The 20,371-nt window shown below is 41.6% G+C and overlaps 1 protein-coding gene across 1 annotated transcript in view; it reads left to right on the top strand.

The window, feature by feature from the left end:
• Positions 1 to 20,371, top strand: part of ADGRV1 (adhesion G protein-coupled receptor V1) — a 1,128,533-nt gene that overhangs the window by 265,064 nt on the left and 843,098 nt on the right. Inside the window, exons 34-38 of the mRNA XM_029573357.1 lie at positions 384 to 593; positions 4,535 to 4,665; positions 8,271 to 8,370; positions 11,537 to 11,716; positions 18,050 to 18,213. Coding sequence (XP_029429217.1) covers positions 384 to 593; positions 4,535 to 4,665; positions 8,271 to 8,370; positions 11,537 to 11,716; positions 18,050 to 18,213 — 785 coding nt within the window. The remainder of the gene's footprint in view (positions 1 to 383; positions 594 to 4,534; positions 4,666 to 8,270; positions 8,371 to 11,536; positions 11,717 to 18,049; positions 18,214 to 20,371) is intronic.

Below are 20,371 nucleotides of genomic sequence, written 5' to 3'. Positions count from 1 at the left end.
AGGTTATCCAGGTAAATGTATTGGATAATTTTAGAACTGCTCTAATGCAGAATTGTCCAGATAACTTCGCTGAATAATGTTGAATATTGGCATTATCTGACTAATTTATTCAGACAAGTTTGACCCACCCTGGAACCACCCTAAGTATCTGGATAAAACTTTATCCAGCTGATCATTTATAAAAGTAACTTGGGGGCAATCAGACCAGCAGGACATTTAATACCCTGGAGTTTGTCTGGCTAAGTGCCAACTTAGCTGGACAAATCCCTTTGAAAATGGATCTCTGTATGTACAGTATAACTTATGCACTATATCCTCCTCTTTAAAATCTGTCTGTGAATCCCTTAGCAAAGAGGCTTATAGTTTTTGTGTCTTATACACAGGAGAAACAAGGAAGATGGTGACCTTGAAAATATTGGATGATTCTGAGCCCGAGGACAATGAAACCATTATAATCAGCCTGACACAGACTGATGGAGGAAGTCGGATTCTTCCTAGTTCTGCCACTGTCACTGTGGTCATTTTGGCCAATGATAACCCTGCAGGAGTGATTAGCTTTCAGGCTGCCTCCAGATCTATTATTGGTCATGAAGGTGGGTTCCTTTCTCTACTGGCCACGCTTCTGCTGTTTGACATCAGCTTCATTATTTACTCACACGCTTGATATTGCATGTACTCTATATATAATATTCTTGATTGTCAAGGCTAGTGAACGTGCGGTTCTCAAAATAATATCTGTGGTCATCTATGAGGAATTTTAGACTTGAAATTGGACAGAATTGTTATATTTTTGATTTTATAGAAATACACAAAGGACTAGATGTACTAAGCGTTTCATCAGTAGACACAGAGGGGCTGATTCACTAATTATATGCAATTCCTATGCCACAGCATTCACAAAGATTGCAGTGTGCAAATGAGTACTATGCAAAGATTTTTGTGGTGACAGGGTTCAGGCCCTTTATTACTTTAGGAAATCTTTTATCCTCTGTACAAACCAGTGCTAAGTTATGGGTCTACATTAGTGAATTAGCCCTTAAATGAGAACAAATTGTTTAGTACATCTGGTCCTAAATATTTGGTGGAAGGCATACATTTGTCTGCTCCATTTTCAGAGGCTATTTGCTGTTTTTTGGTCAGCTCCTTTTGTATATATCTTTAAAAATTTGTTGACCCTATGGTCAGGATGTGAAAAATGAATGATTACATATTCTCCAAAGGAGAATTGTTCTTGTTGAACAGTGATTTTGAAAGTGATCTTATTTTTTAGGATTATTAACAAAATAAAGGAATAACCTACCTGTACACATGAATGGACACCATAGTTCCCTCTAAGCTGAGCATGTGAGCGATCACTCATATATTTCAGAGCATCGCTCACATGCAATTTTCTTTCTGCTCTATATAAACATGCAACACTAATACTGACACTCAAAAATTGTTGGTTTAAAAAAAAAATGTGCGCACACACCTAGTCACTCCTTGGAAGCAACATTGAGACACGATATCTTTTTGAAAGTTTCTGCTTAGGTGAATTTTGTTGATTCTTAACATCCCTTCTTTCTTCACATTAATAGCTCCAAATGAGTTAGTTGAAATTACTGTAATTTGATTGACTGAGAAGAGCCATCAACATGCACAAGGATCTAGCACAATCTGCCACTGTCTTAGGGTCTATGGCAGTGGTCCTCTACACAGAGCTTGCCTGGCCAATTTTGTTTTTTTTAGGATAGGCACAATGAATATGCCAAAGAGATTTCCATACATCACTGCATACAATAATTCGTTGTGGCTACCTGAAAAAGCCAACTTGATTAGCAGGTTCTGGGTTTAGAACTACTAGTCTATGATGATCAAGCTGTCTTGGGTCAATATGCAGTGAATCAGAAAAGAGTGGCTAATGCTCTGCCCTGGAAAGTGGACATGGGAGTGAGAAAATAAGGGCCCTGCTTCTAAAGATTCAGAGTACATGGGCCTATAACAAGAATAAGCTGAAGCTAATAAGAGTTGGCAGATGACGCAGTATCTATGAACTCGAGTCACCCAAATGTGGGACTTAAAAAATCTTTCCTGCAGAAAGGAATTTGTCTACACGGACATGGCAACAGGCTGGTATGTAATGGACATGGAAAAAATGATTGCTTTGGTATACGGTGTCGACAAACATAATCTTGAAAGTTCAGTTTTTTTTTAATCACCCCAAACTAGGAGAATGACAGATTGAAGTCTATTTTACTACAGATGTTGTTTGTTACCTGCAATCTTGATGATAGATGATATTGCACATGGCCATCACTGCTCCTCCATTCTTTAGTAGTGATATCTGTCACTTTGGTGATGGTTGTATTATTTGCAAATCTTAAATGAACTTAAAAGGGAAAATAATCAGGCTTCATGGGTTTCTGCAAACCTTGTGGGTATTTTTAATCTGTGGGGTTTGCAGCAGTAATGAAAGCAAAACTACACAGGTAGTTTTGCTTTCATTATTGCCTAAGGAAAAATTATTACCTGCAGAGATTTGCAGCTGCTTTCTATGCTGGTAATTTTTCCATTGGAAACAGTGTACACAGTTTTGAATTATCAAAACTACGCATGTACATGCATTGTTGAACAATGCATGTACTTTTACCATAGACATTTTGGACAATATTCAAAGCCCTGATTTCCATGGATAAATGATTTTTCTTATCTGCCGTAAGAAATTTAAAAATTGCTCCCTTTGAGGGTAATAATCAAATAGTTGCAAACGTACTCAAAATTCTTACTTCTAATCCATCTATATGGCACTTAAAAGTCAATATAATACCTTAGACACTCTCCATCTTAAATACCAACACTTGCAAAATGCTGTTAAAAGGCTGTACATATTCATTGTGGGGTAGATTTTAAAAGAAGCGCGGGTGGCCTACATGTGTGCGCGCTACCCGGTGCACGCACATGTATGCCCAATGTACGCAGGCACGTGCATGTTATAAAATCGGGGGTCGGCACGTGCAAGGGGGTGCACAGTTATGTATCTTGCGCGTGCTGAGCCGTGTTGCCTTCCCCTGTTCCCTTGCCCCTAACCTGACCTTCCCACCCCTTCCCCTAACCTTCCCTTCCCCTAGCCCTACTCTAACCCCCCCAAAATTTTTAACTTACCTTTTGCGCCTGCCTCTGGGCGTGCGATCCCAAGCACAGTGGCAAATGGCCGCTGTGCCTGGAGCCCCTGACCCCGCCCACCCCTTTAGTAAAGCCCCGGGACTTACACGCATCCCGGGGCTTTACGCGCGTCGCCTGGCCTTTTGAAAATAGGCCCGGCACGCGTAACCTTTTGAGAATCCGGCCCTATGTGTATCTTTAGGTATGCAACATATGTTTGATAATTTGTATGGGATATATATGGCTGGTCTAATCCTTCCTAATCTATTATGTGTGAAAAACCATAAATAGATATGTATATCCAGGACCAGATTTCCCATTCGGCAGAGTAGGCACCTTGTGGTTGGAAGGTGCCATGTGCCTTTAAGGAAGGAGGTCTGAGATGAGAAAATGTCACCCAGAGGAAAGAGGAGGTGGCTTCCATTGATTGAAGTTCATGATTGGAGGGGAATCAGTTCTTGCCCCAATGCCACAGAATCTGAGGTCTACCCCAACTCCACTTCTGTGCTTAGAGGCAGGCCAGTGGCAAATCTGGCCCTGTGTATATCTACATATGTATTTAGCATACATGGAACAGAACAATGTCATTTTGATACTTTACATGAAAATAGTAAAGCAATTCTAAAAATAGATGTTAGTTTGTGAATAATGACATTTTCAGAGAACTGTATCTCAAAATCTTTCCAAGAGAAACAAATGTTTTTAAAATATATATTTATTTAAAATTGAAACCTGCTAATGGATTTGAGTCTCCAGGGAAAATGTAGGCAATCATTAATGATTTCTGACCATTTTATATTTTTATCCTAAGTCAATAACACTGATGATATTCTGTAAGTTAATCTCAAATTGGAACTTGTAGGTGATGGCAACCATTTCTCTGCATGGATTTACAGTAAATATACTGTTGCAGTAGCTATACATTTGAGCTGTGTTTTGGAGATTTCTCTTATGCTTGGTATATACAGCATTTCATATCCTGTCGGCTAGTACACGGATCCTAAATGTTTTCGTGTTTGTGCATGTACTGACGGATATGAATTTAATTTCTCTGGCTGTTTTTCCATCTGCAGTTTTTAAGCATGCATTTTGATGTCCCATCTATTATGTTTATTTAAGCTGAGCTATGAAACTAGACAGATACCTATAATAACTGGAGTTTTTGCAGGGGAGGGGGAGGAGCAGAAAAGAATCACCTTTATGGAATTATGCCAGTTCAGTTCCATGTGTTTTTAAATATTATGACTTTAGAAAACATGTTGTAATCCCGATTCCCTAATATTGAGCATGGGTTGTTTATTGTCGCTTTTTTGGCTTTGTCTAGTGGCAAGCATTGAGAAAATACGGTTCAGTTTCTTTATGCTAATCTTAAAAAAATAAACCTTCTTTATAGGTGAAAAATTACATTTTCATGTTTTAAGAACTGCTCCTGGACTTGGAAACGTGACTGTCAGTTGGAGAATAATTGGGCAACATCTGGAACAAAATTTTGCAAACAGTACCGGAGTACTCTTCTTTCCTGAGGTATCTGAAAAATATGCAAATTGCGCTTTCTGCTAAAGCTTCCAGATAGTCTTGGTGCAAAATGCACTTATTTTCTTTAGGATATAGAATAGTATTAATATTTAGTACACTAATGTAGCATAGCTCAGGTATGCGCTTATTGTTATTTATATAACACTATGATGGTAACGTTCAAAGGGGCATGCGGGTGCACAGTGACTCACCCAGAGACTTGGCAATTTTATAACATATGCACATACATGTGTAGAAAATAACCTTGGATCCATATATGTGCTCCAAATTTTGCAAGTAGGCACATCCAACCACGCAAATCAGGTTTTGGCTGCACAAGTTAGGGAATTTTATAACAGACATGCGTCCAGGCCAAGACCAGTTTCACTAGTTCATCCACCATTTTGCTCAGTGTAGAGCTAGTCCTCCAAACCCCCCTGGCTTAATAGCTTGCACTCCCCCCAGATACCCCAGACCCTGTAAACTCCTCAGGAATGGCTAAAAGCCTCTTACCCACATTAATTGGCTGGCTGAAAATTTCTCTCCCTCTATGTGGCTAAAAGTTAATGCGTTGTTTAACAGTACATGTAACATAGAAACATGTTGGCAGAAAAAGACCATATATCCTATCTATCAGGTTTATCCACACCAACTGCTCAGTTCTTTAATTCCTATCACTTCCTCAGAGATCTTCTGAATTTATCCCATGAATTCATATACTGCCCTTATTTCCACTGCCTTCACTGCGAGGCTTTCCCATGCATCCATCACCCTTTCTGTAAAGAAATATTTCCTTAGAATACTCCGGAATATACCCTATTTTGTACTTATCCCATGACTCCTCCTTCCAGAGTCTCATTTCCACTGAAAGATGCCCATCTCCTGTGCACTCATACCTTGGAGGTATTTAACCATCTCTATCATATCTTCCCTCTCCTGCCTTTCCTCTAGGCTATACATGTTTAGATCTTTGTCTGTCCCCATACACTTTACAACTGACCATTTTAGATTCTATCCAGTTTATATCCATTTGAAGGTACAGTCTTCAGACTTGTACACAGTATTTCAAATGAGGTCTAATCAGGGATTTATACAGCAGCAAATCACTTCCTTTTTCCTGCTGACCATTCTTCTCCCTATGCATCTTTCTGGCTTTTACTTTTGCCTTATCCATGTTTGGCCATCTGGAGATAATCAGGTAAGATCACCCCAGTTTCCTCTCATTTGGCGCCTAGAAGAATTTCATCCACATACTGTACCACTCCCTACGGTATTTGCCACCCAAATGCATGACCCTCCATATTTTATCAAGACCATTCCTCAGCTTCACTAGAATCCCTCTTCATGTTCTCCTGGTTGTCTATCCTGTTGCAGATTTTGGTATTATCCATAAAAAGTCAAAACCTTTCCCGATAGTCTTCTGCAATGTTGCTTACAAAGGTGTTGAAATGAACCGGTCCAAGCATCAATCCCTATGGCACACCACTAGTAATGCCCTGCTCCTTGAAATGAACTCCATTTACTATATTAGAACCACTGTCAGAAAATATGTCTTCACTGAGAGGGTGGTGAATGTCTAGATTGCCCTTCTGGAAGATGTGGTGAAGACAAAAAGAGTAAACAAATTCAAAAAGGTATGGAATAAACACTGTGGATCACTAAAGGCTAGATTTGGAAATTAAGAAAAGGGTGCATGGGAGGTAACCAGTATGCTACCACTAACAGAAGACAAGGATTACAACCCTTAACCATTTAGCTTGCATGATTTTAACACATTGGGTTTACTACCCTTAATCAATTTAGCATACATGCTTTTGACGCATTTGCAGCATCACTCTCCACTTCGGAGGGGGTGGGGGGAGAGAAGAGGGGAATTGGATTCAGATGACAGCCAACACTGGGCTCTGACTTTTACATTCTGGGGAGCTGTTAAGCATGGAGGTAACTTGCTGATGCCGCTGTTACTACCCTTAACCAATAAGCTTTAATACTATCGATGCAGCTCCAACATTGCTCTCTGCTTCAACGGCAAGGGGAAAAGGGGAATTGGATTCAGACAGTAACCAATGACTTTTACAGTCTGGGGAACTGTTGCGCAGACAGAAGGGAAAGAAACACAGGACTTCTTCTATGGTCAAGTCTATAATAAACAAAGCACATCAAGCAGCACTGTCTGAATTTTCAAAAAGGCTCATCATCCAGTAAAAATGTTGCTAGCAGTACCGTTTTATGGGTTATCATAAGGCTTGGGGATAACTGCATGGAGCAGCAGTTGCTACCCTTAAGAGAAACATGGGGTGACCTACACGGCGTGGCAGATACTACCATAAGAAGCTTGCTGGTTCTTTTCTGCCATCATTTCTAATTACTATGTTACCCTTTACACCAGGCTTGGGGTAACCTGCCTGGTGTAAAGTGGTAGTTACTACCCTTAACAGAAACATGGGGGTAACTTGCACAGAGTGGCAGTTACTACCATAAGAAGCTTGCTGGGCAGGCTGGATGGACCATTTGGTCTTTTTCTGCCATCATTGCTGTGCCACTATGTTATTTTTAGTCATATTGAGAGGAAGTATTCCCAGGATTGTGTTTAGATCAGGAAGGAAATAATAACATGGAGATTGCATTTTCAATTCTAATCATGTAATTTTCCATGTATAAAGTACTTGCTGAAAAAAGCAGATGCAAATGTTGAACCCACGGCAAGTTTGAAATTTGAAAATTGGCACAAAGAATGCAGATTAAAAATATTTGTAGACTTTGTCCTGATAGTCTGAAAATTGCTCCAGTAAGTATGATATGGGATCCATGGGTGTACTTATTCAAGGCATCCTCAGGCTATTGTATTTATACTGCTCAGCTGGCCAAATTAAGTGAAAAAAAGAAGCAAATTATTGAAGCATTTTTTTCTCCAGATCAGATAATGATCAAATAGTACGCACTCCATGCCAAAGTTCTTTAGTTTTGTATTTTTAATAAAATATTATGAAGCAGGACACCTGAGATCAGGCAAAACAGGAAGAAGTGAACACGCTCCCTTGTCCAGCATAGATATAATCTCTTGAGGTTTTTGTTCCTAACTACGATGCTCAAATTTAATATTTTTTAAATAGATAAAAATGAGGATTCTGATTAAGTGCATATATGCGTATATTTTTATTTGGCACTGAATTTTCAAAAGCACTTACACATATTTTTATGTGTATAAATGGCTTGTAAAAATTGTCCGGGGGTTTGTGTGCATAGAAGTATGTATAGAAAGGATTCCTCACACAGCAAAGAGATGTTCCAGAAGAGGCGTTGGGGTAGGAATAACATGTATGTGCATTTCAATTTTCAAAAGCTTGCATGTTAGTCTACTTGCATACACTTACACGTGCTAATCAGCAGATGTAAAAGTGTGCAGATATGCCACACTAGGTTCCATTTACCTGATATCTTTATGCATATAAGTCCACTTTGAAAATTAAAGCTAAAGTCTTTTTTTTTACTTTGTACATGCAAACTTTAGTCCTTTGTGAGCTCCTGGAAATTACCCTCCCTATTGCAGTACATTTAGGATTGTGTCAAATACAGTGATCACTAATTTGCTTTTATCATTTAAAAACAAACAGGGTTTCTTGAATTCAACATTTTCTGTGCACCTATTAGATGACCAGATTCCTGAGGAAAAAGAGGAATATCAGTTAGTCCTATACAATGTCCAGACAAAAGGTAATGCAACAACATACAGAACTTCATTAGAATGGTCTACGCTAACGATACATAGCAAATATTTGCACCTACAGATCTCGCATCAAACAGTCCCTACATTAAAAAGAAGCAGGTGCAATACATTAATGGACCAATGCAATCATCTGAGTGTTAAAAAAGCTGTGCGCTGGTTTCCAGCGCACATTTTTAACATTCAGGTAAAATTTTTTTTTAATTCCAGATGCAATAAGCTAATGAATTGCTAATGCACAGGGAGTTAAAAATGCTTAAAAATTGTAAAATGTGGGTTCGCTGTCACCACATAGTTGGGTAAATGGCAACTTATCTGGCTATATGGCAGGGGGAAGCAGCTATGTTCCGGTCCGGGGGCTGGTCCGGAGGCCGCGTCCATGCCCCCGGAACGCCCCTGGGCCAGAACCACACCTGCGGCCTCGCCCCCGGAACGCCCCCGATGACGCACCGGCCGCGACACGCCCCCGACACCCCCCCAGGAAAGCCCCGGGACTTACGCGCGTCTCGGGGCTTGCGCGCGCCGCACAGCCTATGCAACATAGGCTCGGCGTGCGCAGGGGGTGGAAGGGGCAGCTTTTCGGGGGTTACGCGCGTATCTTACACGCATACTCCTTTGAAAATCTGCCCCTTTCTGTTTTTCACACTCATTGTCATACCTCTCAAACTCAAATTGTACTTCAAATGCTGTCTCCAACCATACAAACTATTTTCTGCATATCCACTACTTATTGTACCAAACATACAACATAAATGCATCCGGTACTGTTATGAGGTTCAGCTATATTAGCAAATATTAATCATTTACACTGATCGATCATAGAACTAGGAAGCATGACTACATACAGTCTCACCAAACACAACCTATTGTACATATATTTCACTCAGCCCAGTAAGGCCATTTAGTATGTGCTAAAAATAGCATACTATGCACTAATGGCTTGTGTGCACACTAAACCTATCTGAAAAGACATTAGCATGTGCAGGCATGTAAGTGAAGAAACATCATATCTGAATAAAGCTTTAGTGGGTCCATGCTAATTAATGTGGTATGCTCTCCTCTGCTTGCTATATAGCATGTGCTTGCTAATTCTACATTTTTAACACCTTTCTAGTGTTTATGTTTTAGCTCATATTCTGAAAGCGTCAGCTAACAGGATGCATTGGGATTGCAGATGGAGCAGGTGGGGCTGCTGCAATAGGAGTTATAGGAGATGTGGAATATAGGACTGAGGAGAGATGAAAGAGAGCAACAGAGAAGGATGTGGCAGAGGAGACACACCAGCACACAATCCAGCACCTTAAAAATAATTCTGCATTTATTTACACAATGCAAATGATTTTCTAAGCAAAAGGTTCACAAATGGCAGCACTTTTTCTAATGCATTTTCTAACATTGTTGAACATGTCTAAATATGTAAGGCACAATGTTGTCACAAATGAAAATAAAGGGCCATTAAGGTCTTAGCTATTACCTTGATTGTGCACAGATATTTCACTGTATCTGTCCTGCATGGTCTTAGATGATTCCTATAGTCTACAAGAAAAGGGGAGTAGCAGGTGAGAGAAAAGTCCCTCACGGAAGTCATTCAGAGTGATCTAGGAGGAATGCTCATAAGGCTGCTTCTTCCTACCCAATTTGGATGCTTCTCTTTTAGCATCTCCAAGTTTGGCCTATGGATGTCTGGGATGGCAGCTCATGCATGACATGGATGGAGTGGAGGGGGTGTGTGGAATTACTTGGGGGGGGGGGGGATGAGGCACATGGTGGTGTTATCAGATGCCTGAAATTGCTTTTCTGGAATATGGTGATAGCCATTGCTGTTATTATTGTTGCGGTTAATTTGTCCAAAGACAACAGCAAGCATGCCCAGGCTTCAGCATGAACAGCTGTCAACCTGACATTTGTGTCCCACACTACAGGGTGCTCATAGAAAGAGAATGGTCATATGCCGGTGTCCTCCTGACTCAGGGCTGGAACATTTTTCTCCCTGTCTTCAGTGGGATGGTTGTGCTGGGGTTGGCCAAGGCATCTTCTGATGCCACTCCTTCCCCTTTTTGGCAAACCTCTGAAACATGTATTTTTTTTTCATGGTTTTTCCTCTCCTAGAAGTCTCTTCTCTTCTTTTAGCTCCCCTTCTAGGCTCTGAATGCTTTCCACCTTTTGCCCTCAGCACTGACAACCATCCCCATGGTGCCAGGCATAGTTTTATATAGGTTTGTAGCAAGGGGGCTGAGCCATAAGGAAAGGAGGATTGTGTGCACTCGGTTTATCAAGTACATGCTATTTGGCTTACAGGCACCACAAGTTCATAGAAGCTGTAGTTTTATGGGTTAGCACACACACTAAATCCATACTCACGCTATTGTGGTAATTTTTAATGTATAAATGTTAAGATTTAGTGCATAGCTCATTAAGTGGCATTTCAGCATGCATGTTACATTTTTAGCCATGTGTGTGCTAGCATTATTATAGCGCAGGTTTTATAGCATAGGTTTCTAAATCTAAAAATCATCTAAACCTCTATTTTGCTGACTGAATGGAGGGTGAGGGTGGTGGGGTGTATTTGAGCTTCACTCTACTGGCACTGCTGTTGGTGGGGACATGTGTAGCTCTGCTCTTCTTGCAACTTTGGCTACTCCTGCAGCATTTGCTGTGTATATTTGTCAGCAATTCCTGTAAACAGGAGATCATGTGATTACAGTTGTTGGAATATCCTTTGAATATATCTAGCTATCTAGCTATTTATTTATCTAACTATCTATCTATAGGCAGCAATCAACCAACAAATTATGGTCCATCCAGAAATTTGTGGTTGATAATTGTCTTGAAGGCATGCTCATACTAATCCAGTATGTGCTGAATATTTGGCATCATTGTGTGCATTTACAGGCTATGTCACATGTCTTTTTCTATTAACTTTACAACATTTTTTAATCAATAGTATCTCTGTAGCCCCCCAGTCTTTTACTCCTAGAAATATAATATTTCAGTCAGTTCACAACTGAGCATACTTGGAGCCTTCTTGAAATAGAAGTGAATGTAGAATCACTGAATGTGGAAATTTCAAGTTTCTGTTATAACTAATAATTATTCGTAAAACCCTTTAAAATATAATTTTAACAGATCATCTTGCTCTTGACCTGTTTTTTTCAGGACTTTATTTGACAGGAGCAGCTGTGCTCGACAGCCGAGGCTTCGAAGCTGCTCTGACTGTGGAAGCTAGTGACCAACCGTATGGGGTTTTGAGCTTTGCACCGTCTTCCAGGATTGTTTTCACTCAGGAGGGAAATAAAACCATTCAACTCTTCATCAACAGAGAGTTTGGTTCCTTAGGTCTGTGCAGGGTTTGCACCGTAAAGTTCTAAGACATTGTGGGCCATGCAGGTCGGTGCTGGAGATGGGCAGCTTGGTTTAGATTGGTTGTCTGCTTATAAGAGACACAGGAGAGGTGGGAGAGCAGCTAAGACACAGGAATCTTTCTGCCTTCTCTGTACCAGGAAATCAGGGCAAGCCTGAGGGAAGCCAGTTTTCATTAACATTTAAACAAAACTGCTTAAAATCTTGATCGGGACTGAGCCTGTCCGATCCAAGATGACTGCAAAAATTCTAATACTGGTACAAACTGAGCTGCAACCAGCTTAGTTATCAGGACTTAAATCTGAGCCGGGATAAGTCCATCTGAGCTGCAATTTAATTTGGGACTTAGTGAAGTTGCCTATCTTCAATATTTGCTAAATATGTTTTCCAAAAATACAAAAGTGTGACAACTCCCTTTATCTTTAGCATGTCTGGTCTCATCGTTTGTGTAGCAAGAAATAGTAGTAGAAACAGAAGAAATTAGTGTAAATTCTTAAGCTTTTTAAAAATTTTTTTAAAGATTTGCTCCAGTGCAAAATAATTGTTTTGGTTTTATCAGTGCAAATATCCAAGTCTCATCAGTGCAAAAATTTATTAAAATTCAGTTTTATTGAAATTGTAAATATTCCATAAGTTTTAAAAAAATATACTTGCAGAGTGCTTGTTGCCATAGCCCTCCTGTAGAAAACTGGAGTCTTTTGTAGACTTGACATTTTTTAAAGGACCAACACAAAGATGAAGTCTATGTAAGCTTTCAAGACCACACAGATCTCTTCTTCAGATGTAACTGCAAAGCTGCAAGAAGAAGCCTTTATATCTAGGCAATGTTCTGGGGTAGGGGATACCTATGTAACCCCCCGTCCTGTGTCATCATTGTAAACGATGGCAGCAGGTACAGGTCATTTACTAAAGGGGGAGATTCACTTCTTGGCCCTTGGGGTTTAAACACTAACAAGATCATTCATCAAAATGCGTTAGGGTGTTAGGGCCCTAACGCCCACAATAATGCCATTACGCTTACGTTATTTATCAAATCGCGAGGTGCATATGCAAAGTTTTAAATGTTATTCAAAGGGGAGGAGTTTGGATAGGGTTTATGAAAATAACATTGCGTGTGATAGCATAATGCATGTTTTAACACCAGAAATAACTACACTAATTTTCCTGGCATTAAGCTGTGTGATATGCCCAGATAGCACCCAGGTAGAGTGTGAATCGGTTATTTACTCTTTCGGATAGTAGAAAGACTAGGGGGCACTCCATGAAGTTAGCATGGGGCACATTTAAAACTAATCGGAGAAAGTTCTTTTTTACTCAACGCACAATTAAACTCTGGAATTTGTTGCCAGAGGATGTGGTTAGTGCAGTTAGTATAGCTGTGTTTAAAAAAGGATTGGATAAGTTCTTGGAGGAGAAGTCCATTACCTGCTATTAAGTTCACTTAGAGAATAGCCACTACCATTAGCAATGGTAACATGGAATAGACAGTTTTTGGGTAATTGCCAGGTTCTTATGGCCTGGATTGGCCACTGTTGGAAACAGGATGCTGGGCTTGATGGACCCTTGGTCTGACCCAGTATGGCATTTTCTTATGTTCTTATGCCAGAAACAGGATTTGTGATAAATATCACAAATCCTATTTCAGGGAGGGGGAGGGAGGGAGAGAGAGAGACTCTGGGCTGGCACACAGAATAGTCATCTATTTATACCACTATAGGAGGGGGTCATCTAGTAACTTGAGGTGAGATTTTGAGGGTGGTCTAGGGTTTGGGGGGGGGGGGGGGCATTTTTACATTCACAGTGAGATGTGCGAACAGCACAGTACACATCAGTGAAGATTTGATGTGATTTGGAATGAGGAAAGTACACAAAGATGAGATTTCTACAATGTACTCTTGCCCTAGCTTGATAGCACCCAGGTAGAGTGTGCATCAAGCTAGAGTGAGAGTACCACCACCAAAATCTCACCTTGAGTTACTAGTTGACCCTCCTACAGTGATATAAATAGTTGGCTTATATGAGAGCCTTGTAAAGAATCTCTCTCTCCCTCCCTCCCCTCATAGCTGCCCTTCCTGTTCAATCCTTCATGACTCACCAAAGGTCCCTGATGGTCCAGCAATACACATGTATAAGTTGAACCAGCTTTTTTTGTGCCTTTTTTCTGGCACAAATTTCTCGACTTATACACAAGTATATACGGTTTTATCTAAACACGGGAATCTCTCAGTCCTTCTCATGTCTACAACTTTAGGACTTTAGAAGAGAAAATATATGACTAGAAAGCTTAAACTTAATTTCTTCTCCTTAACACTCTAAAAAAACTAGGGATAGAGCCTATAGATCTTGACTTAGCTATTCCCCTGCACATAACAGCCTCTGTTGCCTGTGTGCCTCCCTGCTTCAAAACTGTAGAGAAAATGAGAGGAAGAGTGATCTTTCCTCGCCATTAAATCACAGGACGCTTCTAGAAAACTCTAGGAGTAGGGATGTGCATTTGTATAAACCAAATTTGCAAAACAAAAAGAATAGGGCCAATTTGTTTTTTTTGTGGGCCCTTAAATTAAACAAATCCTTTCTGTTTCATTCATTAAAAAAATCTCCTGTTGGGCCTATACCTAGGCCCGTGGCTGGAGCCTTGCCTAGGAAATAGGCTGAGACCCAAAGCATGGGCACAATGCTGGCACCTTGGCCTCGGCTTACGCCCAAGGCGTAGACATCACCTAGGTATAGGCCGCAGCCTGACACAGAGGCTATGGCCTATGCCAGAGTGCAACCCTGGGGTCTTGGCTTAGACCCAGACCTGATGCCAGGGCCTCAGCTGAGACCAAAGGAAAGGCACAGGCCCCTTGAAAAGTTTTGCTGGGGTCAGAAAATTTCCTGACCCCCACTTTCCTAATCAGTTTGAATCAGATGCCACATCCAGGCCAAGGCCTGGCCTGGAGACCAGGTACCAATGCCAGGGCACAGGCCTGATGCCGGGTCCCAATGCCTTGACCTCATCCCAAGCTCTGACATGATGTTGGGGCTTGGCCAGGAGGCCAGGCCCTGATGCGTGAGCTTCAGCCTAGGCCAAGGCCAGGGCCCAGTCTGGAGACTGAGACTCGACATTCTAGGCCTCGGCCCAGGGTCAGGCGCAGGCCAAATAGATGTCTACTTTCTTCTTCAAATGATGGCTCCTGCTGGGAACACACCGGAGTAAATTAACTCCCACACATCTTCCTCAGCAGAAGGTGATATTTTGCTGCACAGCAGTTAATTGAAGTGCTGTAGAGCAAAATGACTCCCTTCAGTGAGGAGGATACACCAGAGTTAATTTACTCTGATGTGACCCCAGTGGACAGTGTCATTTGAATAAGAAGAAGACAGAAAGAAGAAGAAAGAAGACTCCTATGAGGCATGGGCTCCTGCCTTTGGACTGGGCCCCAGCATCAGGTCTGGGCCTGTACCAAGGCCGAGACATAGGGACTCAGCCTCTGGAATGGGCCCTGACATCAGGTCTGGGCATGGAGTCTGGATTTGGTGGAGGCCCAGGCATTGGGGCCCAGCCTCCAGACCAGGTGCCAACATTGGGCCCAAGCTCTGGCCTAGGCCATTTGTTGGTACCCATTGTTGGGATTAAGCCTTGGCTGAGGCCAAGGCCCTAGCATCCAGTCTAGGCTCTGGCGTCAGGACCTGACCTCCAAGCCTGGGCCTTACTTAAGGTCTAGGCCAAGGTCACAGCAACCTATCATGGTCTAGACCTGAGCCAAGGTCTCACCAGAGGATTACTCCCAGACTGGGTAAGTGAGGGCCAGGCATTTTCCGGATGAGAGATCAGTGGTGGGGACAGGAGGTCTTGGGAGGCCTTGTTTCTTAGTTTTTTTTCCTTTTTTTTATTTGCCTTTTTTAAACCAACGAAACAAAATAACCATTAAATGTTAATTACGTTTTTACTCTTTCAAAAAGTATAAAGACTAGGGGACACACAATGAAGTTACTAGGTGATACACTTAAAACTAATAAACTCAAATTTTTTTTCTCAACGCATAATTAAGCTGTGGAATTTATTGCCAGAGGATGTGATAAAAACTGTTAGTGTAGCTGCATTTAAAAAAGGTTGGACAAGTTCTTGGAGGAAAAGTCCATAAACCATTATTAAGATGGAGTTGTAAAAATCCACTTCTTATCCCTGGCATAAGCAGCATGGAAGCTGTCTACCCCTTGGGATCCTGCCAAGAACATTTAACCTGAATTGGCCACTGTTGAAAACAGGATACTGGGCTTTGGTCTGACCCATTATGGCAAATCTTATGATCTTATGAAATTTGTGGGACCCTCCCCCCTGAAAACGAAATGAAAAACTAAACAAAATGTTTTCCCCTGCTCACCCCTGTCTAGGGGACTGTACATACATTGCAGGACCAATTTATTCTTGTATCCTTTGAAAAGGGTGCTCTTACAAATGGACTACACTTTAGAAAATACGTCATACCAAATTTGGACACTTTAATTAGTGGGGAATCTAAGAAGTCCCTTCACCTAGAATGGGGATTGTGAAGTGGATATGAAAATGTCCCCTTTTCAGCATAGTTATGCTTCTGAAGAAGAGATCTTTGTGGTCTTAGAAGCTCATACCCAGTACACCATCTTATTTGTTGTTTGCTGGCTCTTTAGGGGGTAATTTTAAAAAAGTTTATGCAGATAAATAAAAAATGTTTGGAGGTGGGAGGTTTTCAGGGAAAAGTGCATATGTAACTCGTTATATGCATATTTTTTTCTGCACTAGCAGTAGGCCTTCAAAAGGGGCTGAGTTGGAGTGGGAAAAGTAGTTACACGCATTCATTTTTGAAACCATCAAAGTAAATATACATGTAGAAAGTGACATCTGCTCAGGAGCCAAGTGTAACTTCCTGCATGTATGTGCGCACACACTGTGTACTGTTGACACTTGCAAATTTTCAAAGTGGATACATAAGTCCACTTTGACAAATCAGGCTAACGACTTTAGTCATGTGCAGACGGCTTAAAATTACCCTCTGAAAAGGTGTCAGATGCTATAAAATATGAAATATATATATTTCCTCATAGTTGTAGCTCTCAAGAGATTTCCATTTAGAAGCCCATTTACAAAGGAGTTTCCATAAGTAAAATCCATTTTACTTGTGTAAAAAGCTGTCTGAAAAATTGCCCAGCTCAATGCAGCAAAAAGTATGTGCATTTGTCAAACACTGAGAGATGTTGCCGGAGACGTGTTTAGGCTGGGGAGGAAAAATATACATGTAGATGGCATTTTCACCTTACTTTTCTAGCAAAATTTGACCTGCACACAAAATGCAGCTGCAAGTGACCGTCTGTATTTTGTATCCGTGGCAGAATCAGTGCAAAGCCCATTGGCCATAAGTATGCACACTCTTTGTCTTAATGTGGATAATTTGAAAACGTCCCCCTTAAGGTACATGAGGGTGCTATGGGGTCTCTTTCCAAGGTAGACCAATGAGATCTAAAAGCAATTTTCTTATGAGAGGAAACATTTTCTTATATTTCACAAATATGAACCTATCCTGTTTAAATTAGAAATTGGTCACATTTGTTATTCTATACTGAGCCTGAGGTATTGAGCAGGTACTCCAAATATGCTTTCAGACACAATCTCCAAAACCAATGGACTTGAGTGTAATATTTAGTCGTTTTACCTTAAATGCCCTAATTTTACTATGCTGAACCAAAATCCTAGGAACAGACTGTACAGTCTGCAAACATCTTCTTATATAACGAACCTTGACTTGAATTAGTGTTGTCCAGAGGAAGCTTTGTACTATTATTCTTAAATCCTGCTGTAAAAACCACCTTTGAACAAATACATTTGTTCTCTCCCAGCCTGTTTGCTGTAAAAGGGGATTGAATTGTGATAAATGGTATCTAACCAGAAAAGGTTCATGGGTTTCTGGCACACAGAATCAAAAGAAAAAAAAAATTCAGCCTGTGAGTTTGTGTATAAAAACAAAGACTTATAAACACCAGTTCTGTTCTAAAAATGTTTTCCAAGATGGCAGTGGTCTTTATAGACACTGGTCTTCTTAAGCATTGGTTTGTTTTAGCATACATTATGTTGATCACTACTAAAATCTTGGTTTTAATTTTGTTCCTGATGTAATAAGTACAGTGTAACTGCAGCTTAATTATTTTCTTTCAAACTAGTATATTTTTACATGTAGACAGCCAGAGGAAAGGCAGCCCAGGTATTTGTGGGAGAGTCTAACCATGTACTTTATACTGCAGGTAAAGAACCAAAGTGATTATAATTTCCTTTGTTTACGGAAAATGATCTAGGAATTATCAACGTCACATATACCACGGTTCCTGGACGGCTCGGGCTTGGGAATCAGACAGAGGGGCACCTGGCGGAGCCAGGGGTTGATTTTGTAGCTGTGTTTGGATCACTGCTATTACAGAAAGGTGAAACGGCTGCTGCTATCAACATTACCATTTTGGAGGTAAACCTTTACCTGCCACACTGATGTATGTAAATCTGGTGGAGGTCCTTTGTTTTTCTTTATCGTAACATAAGTTTTCTCTCTACTGCATTTTCTTTTTTCTTCTGCACTATTTCTCTCTTCTGTCATCTCTCTGAGGCTCTGTATTCTCACAATCTCTTTCTTGCATATGAGTTCCCTTTTTACTTCTTCCTTTACTACATTTTCTTTTTCTTGTGGTTTCTCACTCTTACATTTTGGTTTGCTTGTTTCTCTTTTCTGGATTGTATGCCCATTATTTTTCTGATTTTCCTACCTCTTTCTGCTAATATACCGTATGTATCTTTTTTTTTTTTACTTTTCTATTTCCTTGTTTTGTTTTCACTGTTTTATGGGTCTATGTCACTTCTTCAACTTTTCTCCTTGTTTTCTTCTCTTTCACTTTTGTGAAATGAACTATTATGGCAGATAAGAACTATGAGGCCCATCTAGTCTGCCTAATATTCTTCCTTTTACAGTACCATAGATCTTTGGCGTTCTCTACACTGGCTCCCAATCTCTTATCGCACCACCTTAGAATTTCTGGTCTTGTTTTTTAAGGCACTAAGCGGCCTGGCACTACTCTACCTATTCAACTGATTCTCACATTATTCTCCCTGTTGCCCTCTGTGCATGCTGCCTCCTCTCACCTGGTAATAGGTATATGCAGGGAGAAAAATTCATTTCCATTTTTTCGGATCGTTTTCGGGAGGTTTTTTTCCCATGAGTTTTGGTTCATGGATTGCTTGATTTGTTTCATTCGTGTGAAAAAAAAGAATCAGGCAATTACAAAAGAAAATGGCCAGAATTGAAAACGAACCCTCCCTCCTACCCTCCCTGAAAAATGCCAGGGTCAGGATTCCCCCCCACCAGCCCCCAATTAACTGGTCTAGTGGGGATCCCCGGCTTGGACTAGGCTGAAGCCTTGGACTTATATAGGCCAAGGCCACAGCAGATCGGGCAGCTGGGGGCCAAAAGCTTCTACAAACAACCAGGTTTTTAGGGGTTTTCTTCCTGAAAGTTAGGAGATCAGATGTTAGTCTGATGTCCAGAGGTAAAGTTTCAGACAGTGGAGACAGATCCAGCAAAGGTTTTCTTTCTTGTGCTGGAGCGCTCCATTTTCTTGAGGGAAGGCACTACCAGGTAGGGATGTATATTCGTTTAAAACAAAAGTGGAAGACGCGAAGAATAAGGCTAATTCATTTCATTTGGGGGGCTCCGAACTGAATCGGGAGGCCCCCCGAAAGAAATAAATCTTATTAATTCATTTAATTTTAAACAAATGATTTGGTCCTAGGTCTAGCTGTACCATTGTATATATTAAAATGGCACCATCAGCTGGGGTGAATGCGCCAGAGTTAATTAACTCTGCCATGACCCCAACGGATGCTGTCATTGTGCTTTGGAGTGAAGAAAGAAGAAGATGCGTGAAGAGGAGTCCCCCCCAGGCCTGGGCTCTGAGGCCTGGGCCTGAATCTGGACCCAGGCGTCAGGACCCGGTATCCTGGCCAAGACCGGCATCAGGCCTGGGTCTGGGCCTAGGCCCCAGTGTTGGGAGCTGGATTCTGGATTGGGTTGGGCCCTGGCCACAGCCTAGGCCAAGGCCCTGGCATTGCGACCTGGCTTCTGGGTCAGGTCGTAGTGTCAGGCCTGAGTCTGAGTTGAGACCCCGGACTAGGCCAGAGCCCAGATCCAGGCTTGATGGTGCAGTCCAACTTAGAGGCCATGTCCCAATGCTTGAACCTCGACTGGATGCAGGCCCAATACCACAACCCAACCCAGAAGCCGCCAAGGCCTGACACCGCGACCAGATGTAGAGGCTGGGTCCTGACATAGGGCCTCGACCTGGATCCAGACCCGATGCTGGAGCCTCAGCTAGGACCCTGGCCCAACACCACAACCTGACCCAGAAGCCGGGTCCCCATGCTGGGACCTTGGCCTGGCCATGAACAGGGCCCAGGCCTGATGCTGTGACCCAACCTGGAGGCAAGATCCTGACACTGGGGCCTAGGCCTGGACCCAGACCCGATACCATGACCTGACATGGAGGCCAATTCCTGATGCCAGGGTCTCAGTCTAGGCTGGGGCCCGGATCCAAGCTGGACACTGAGAACCAATCTGGAGGCTGGATCCCGACACT

Source organism: Rhinatrema bivittatum, chromosome 1 (assembly GCF_901001135.1).
Source record: "Rhinatrema bivittatum chromosome 1, aRhiBiv1.1, whole genome shotgun sequence".
In the NCBI taxonomy this organism is placed as follows: Eukaryota; Metazoa; Chordata; class Amphibia; order Gymnophiona; family Rhinatrematidae; genus Rhinatrema; species Rhinatrema bivittatum.
This window is presented reverse-complemented; position numbering and strand designations above follow the sequence as displayed.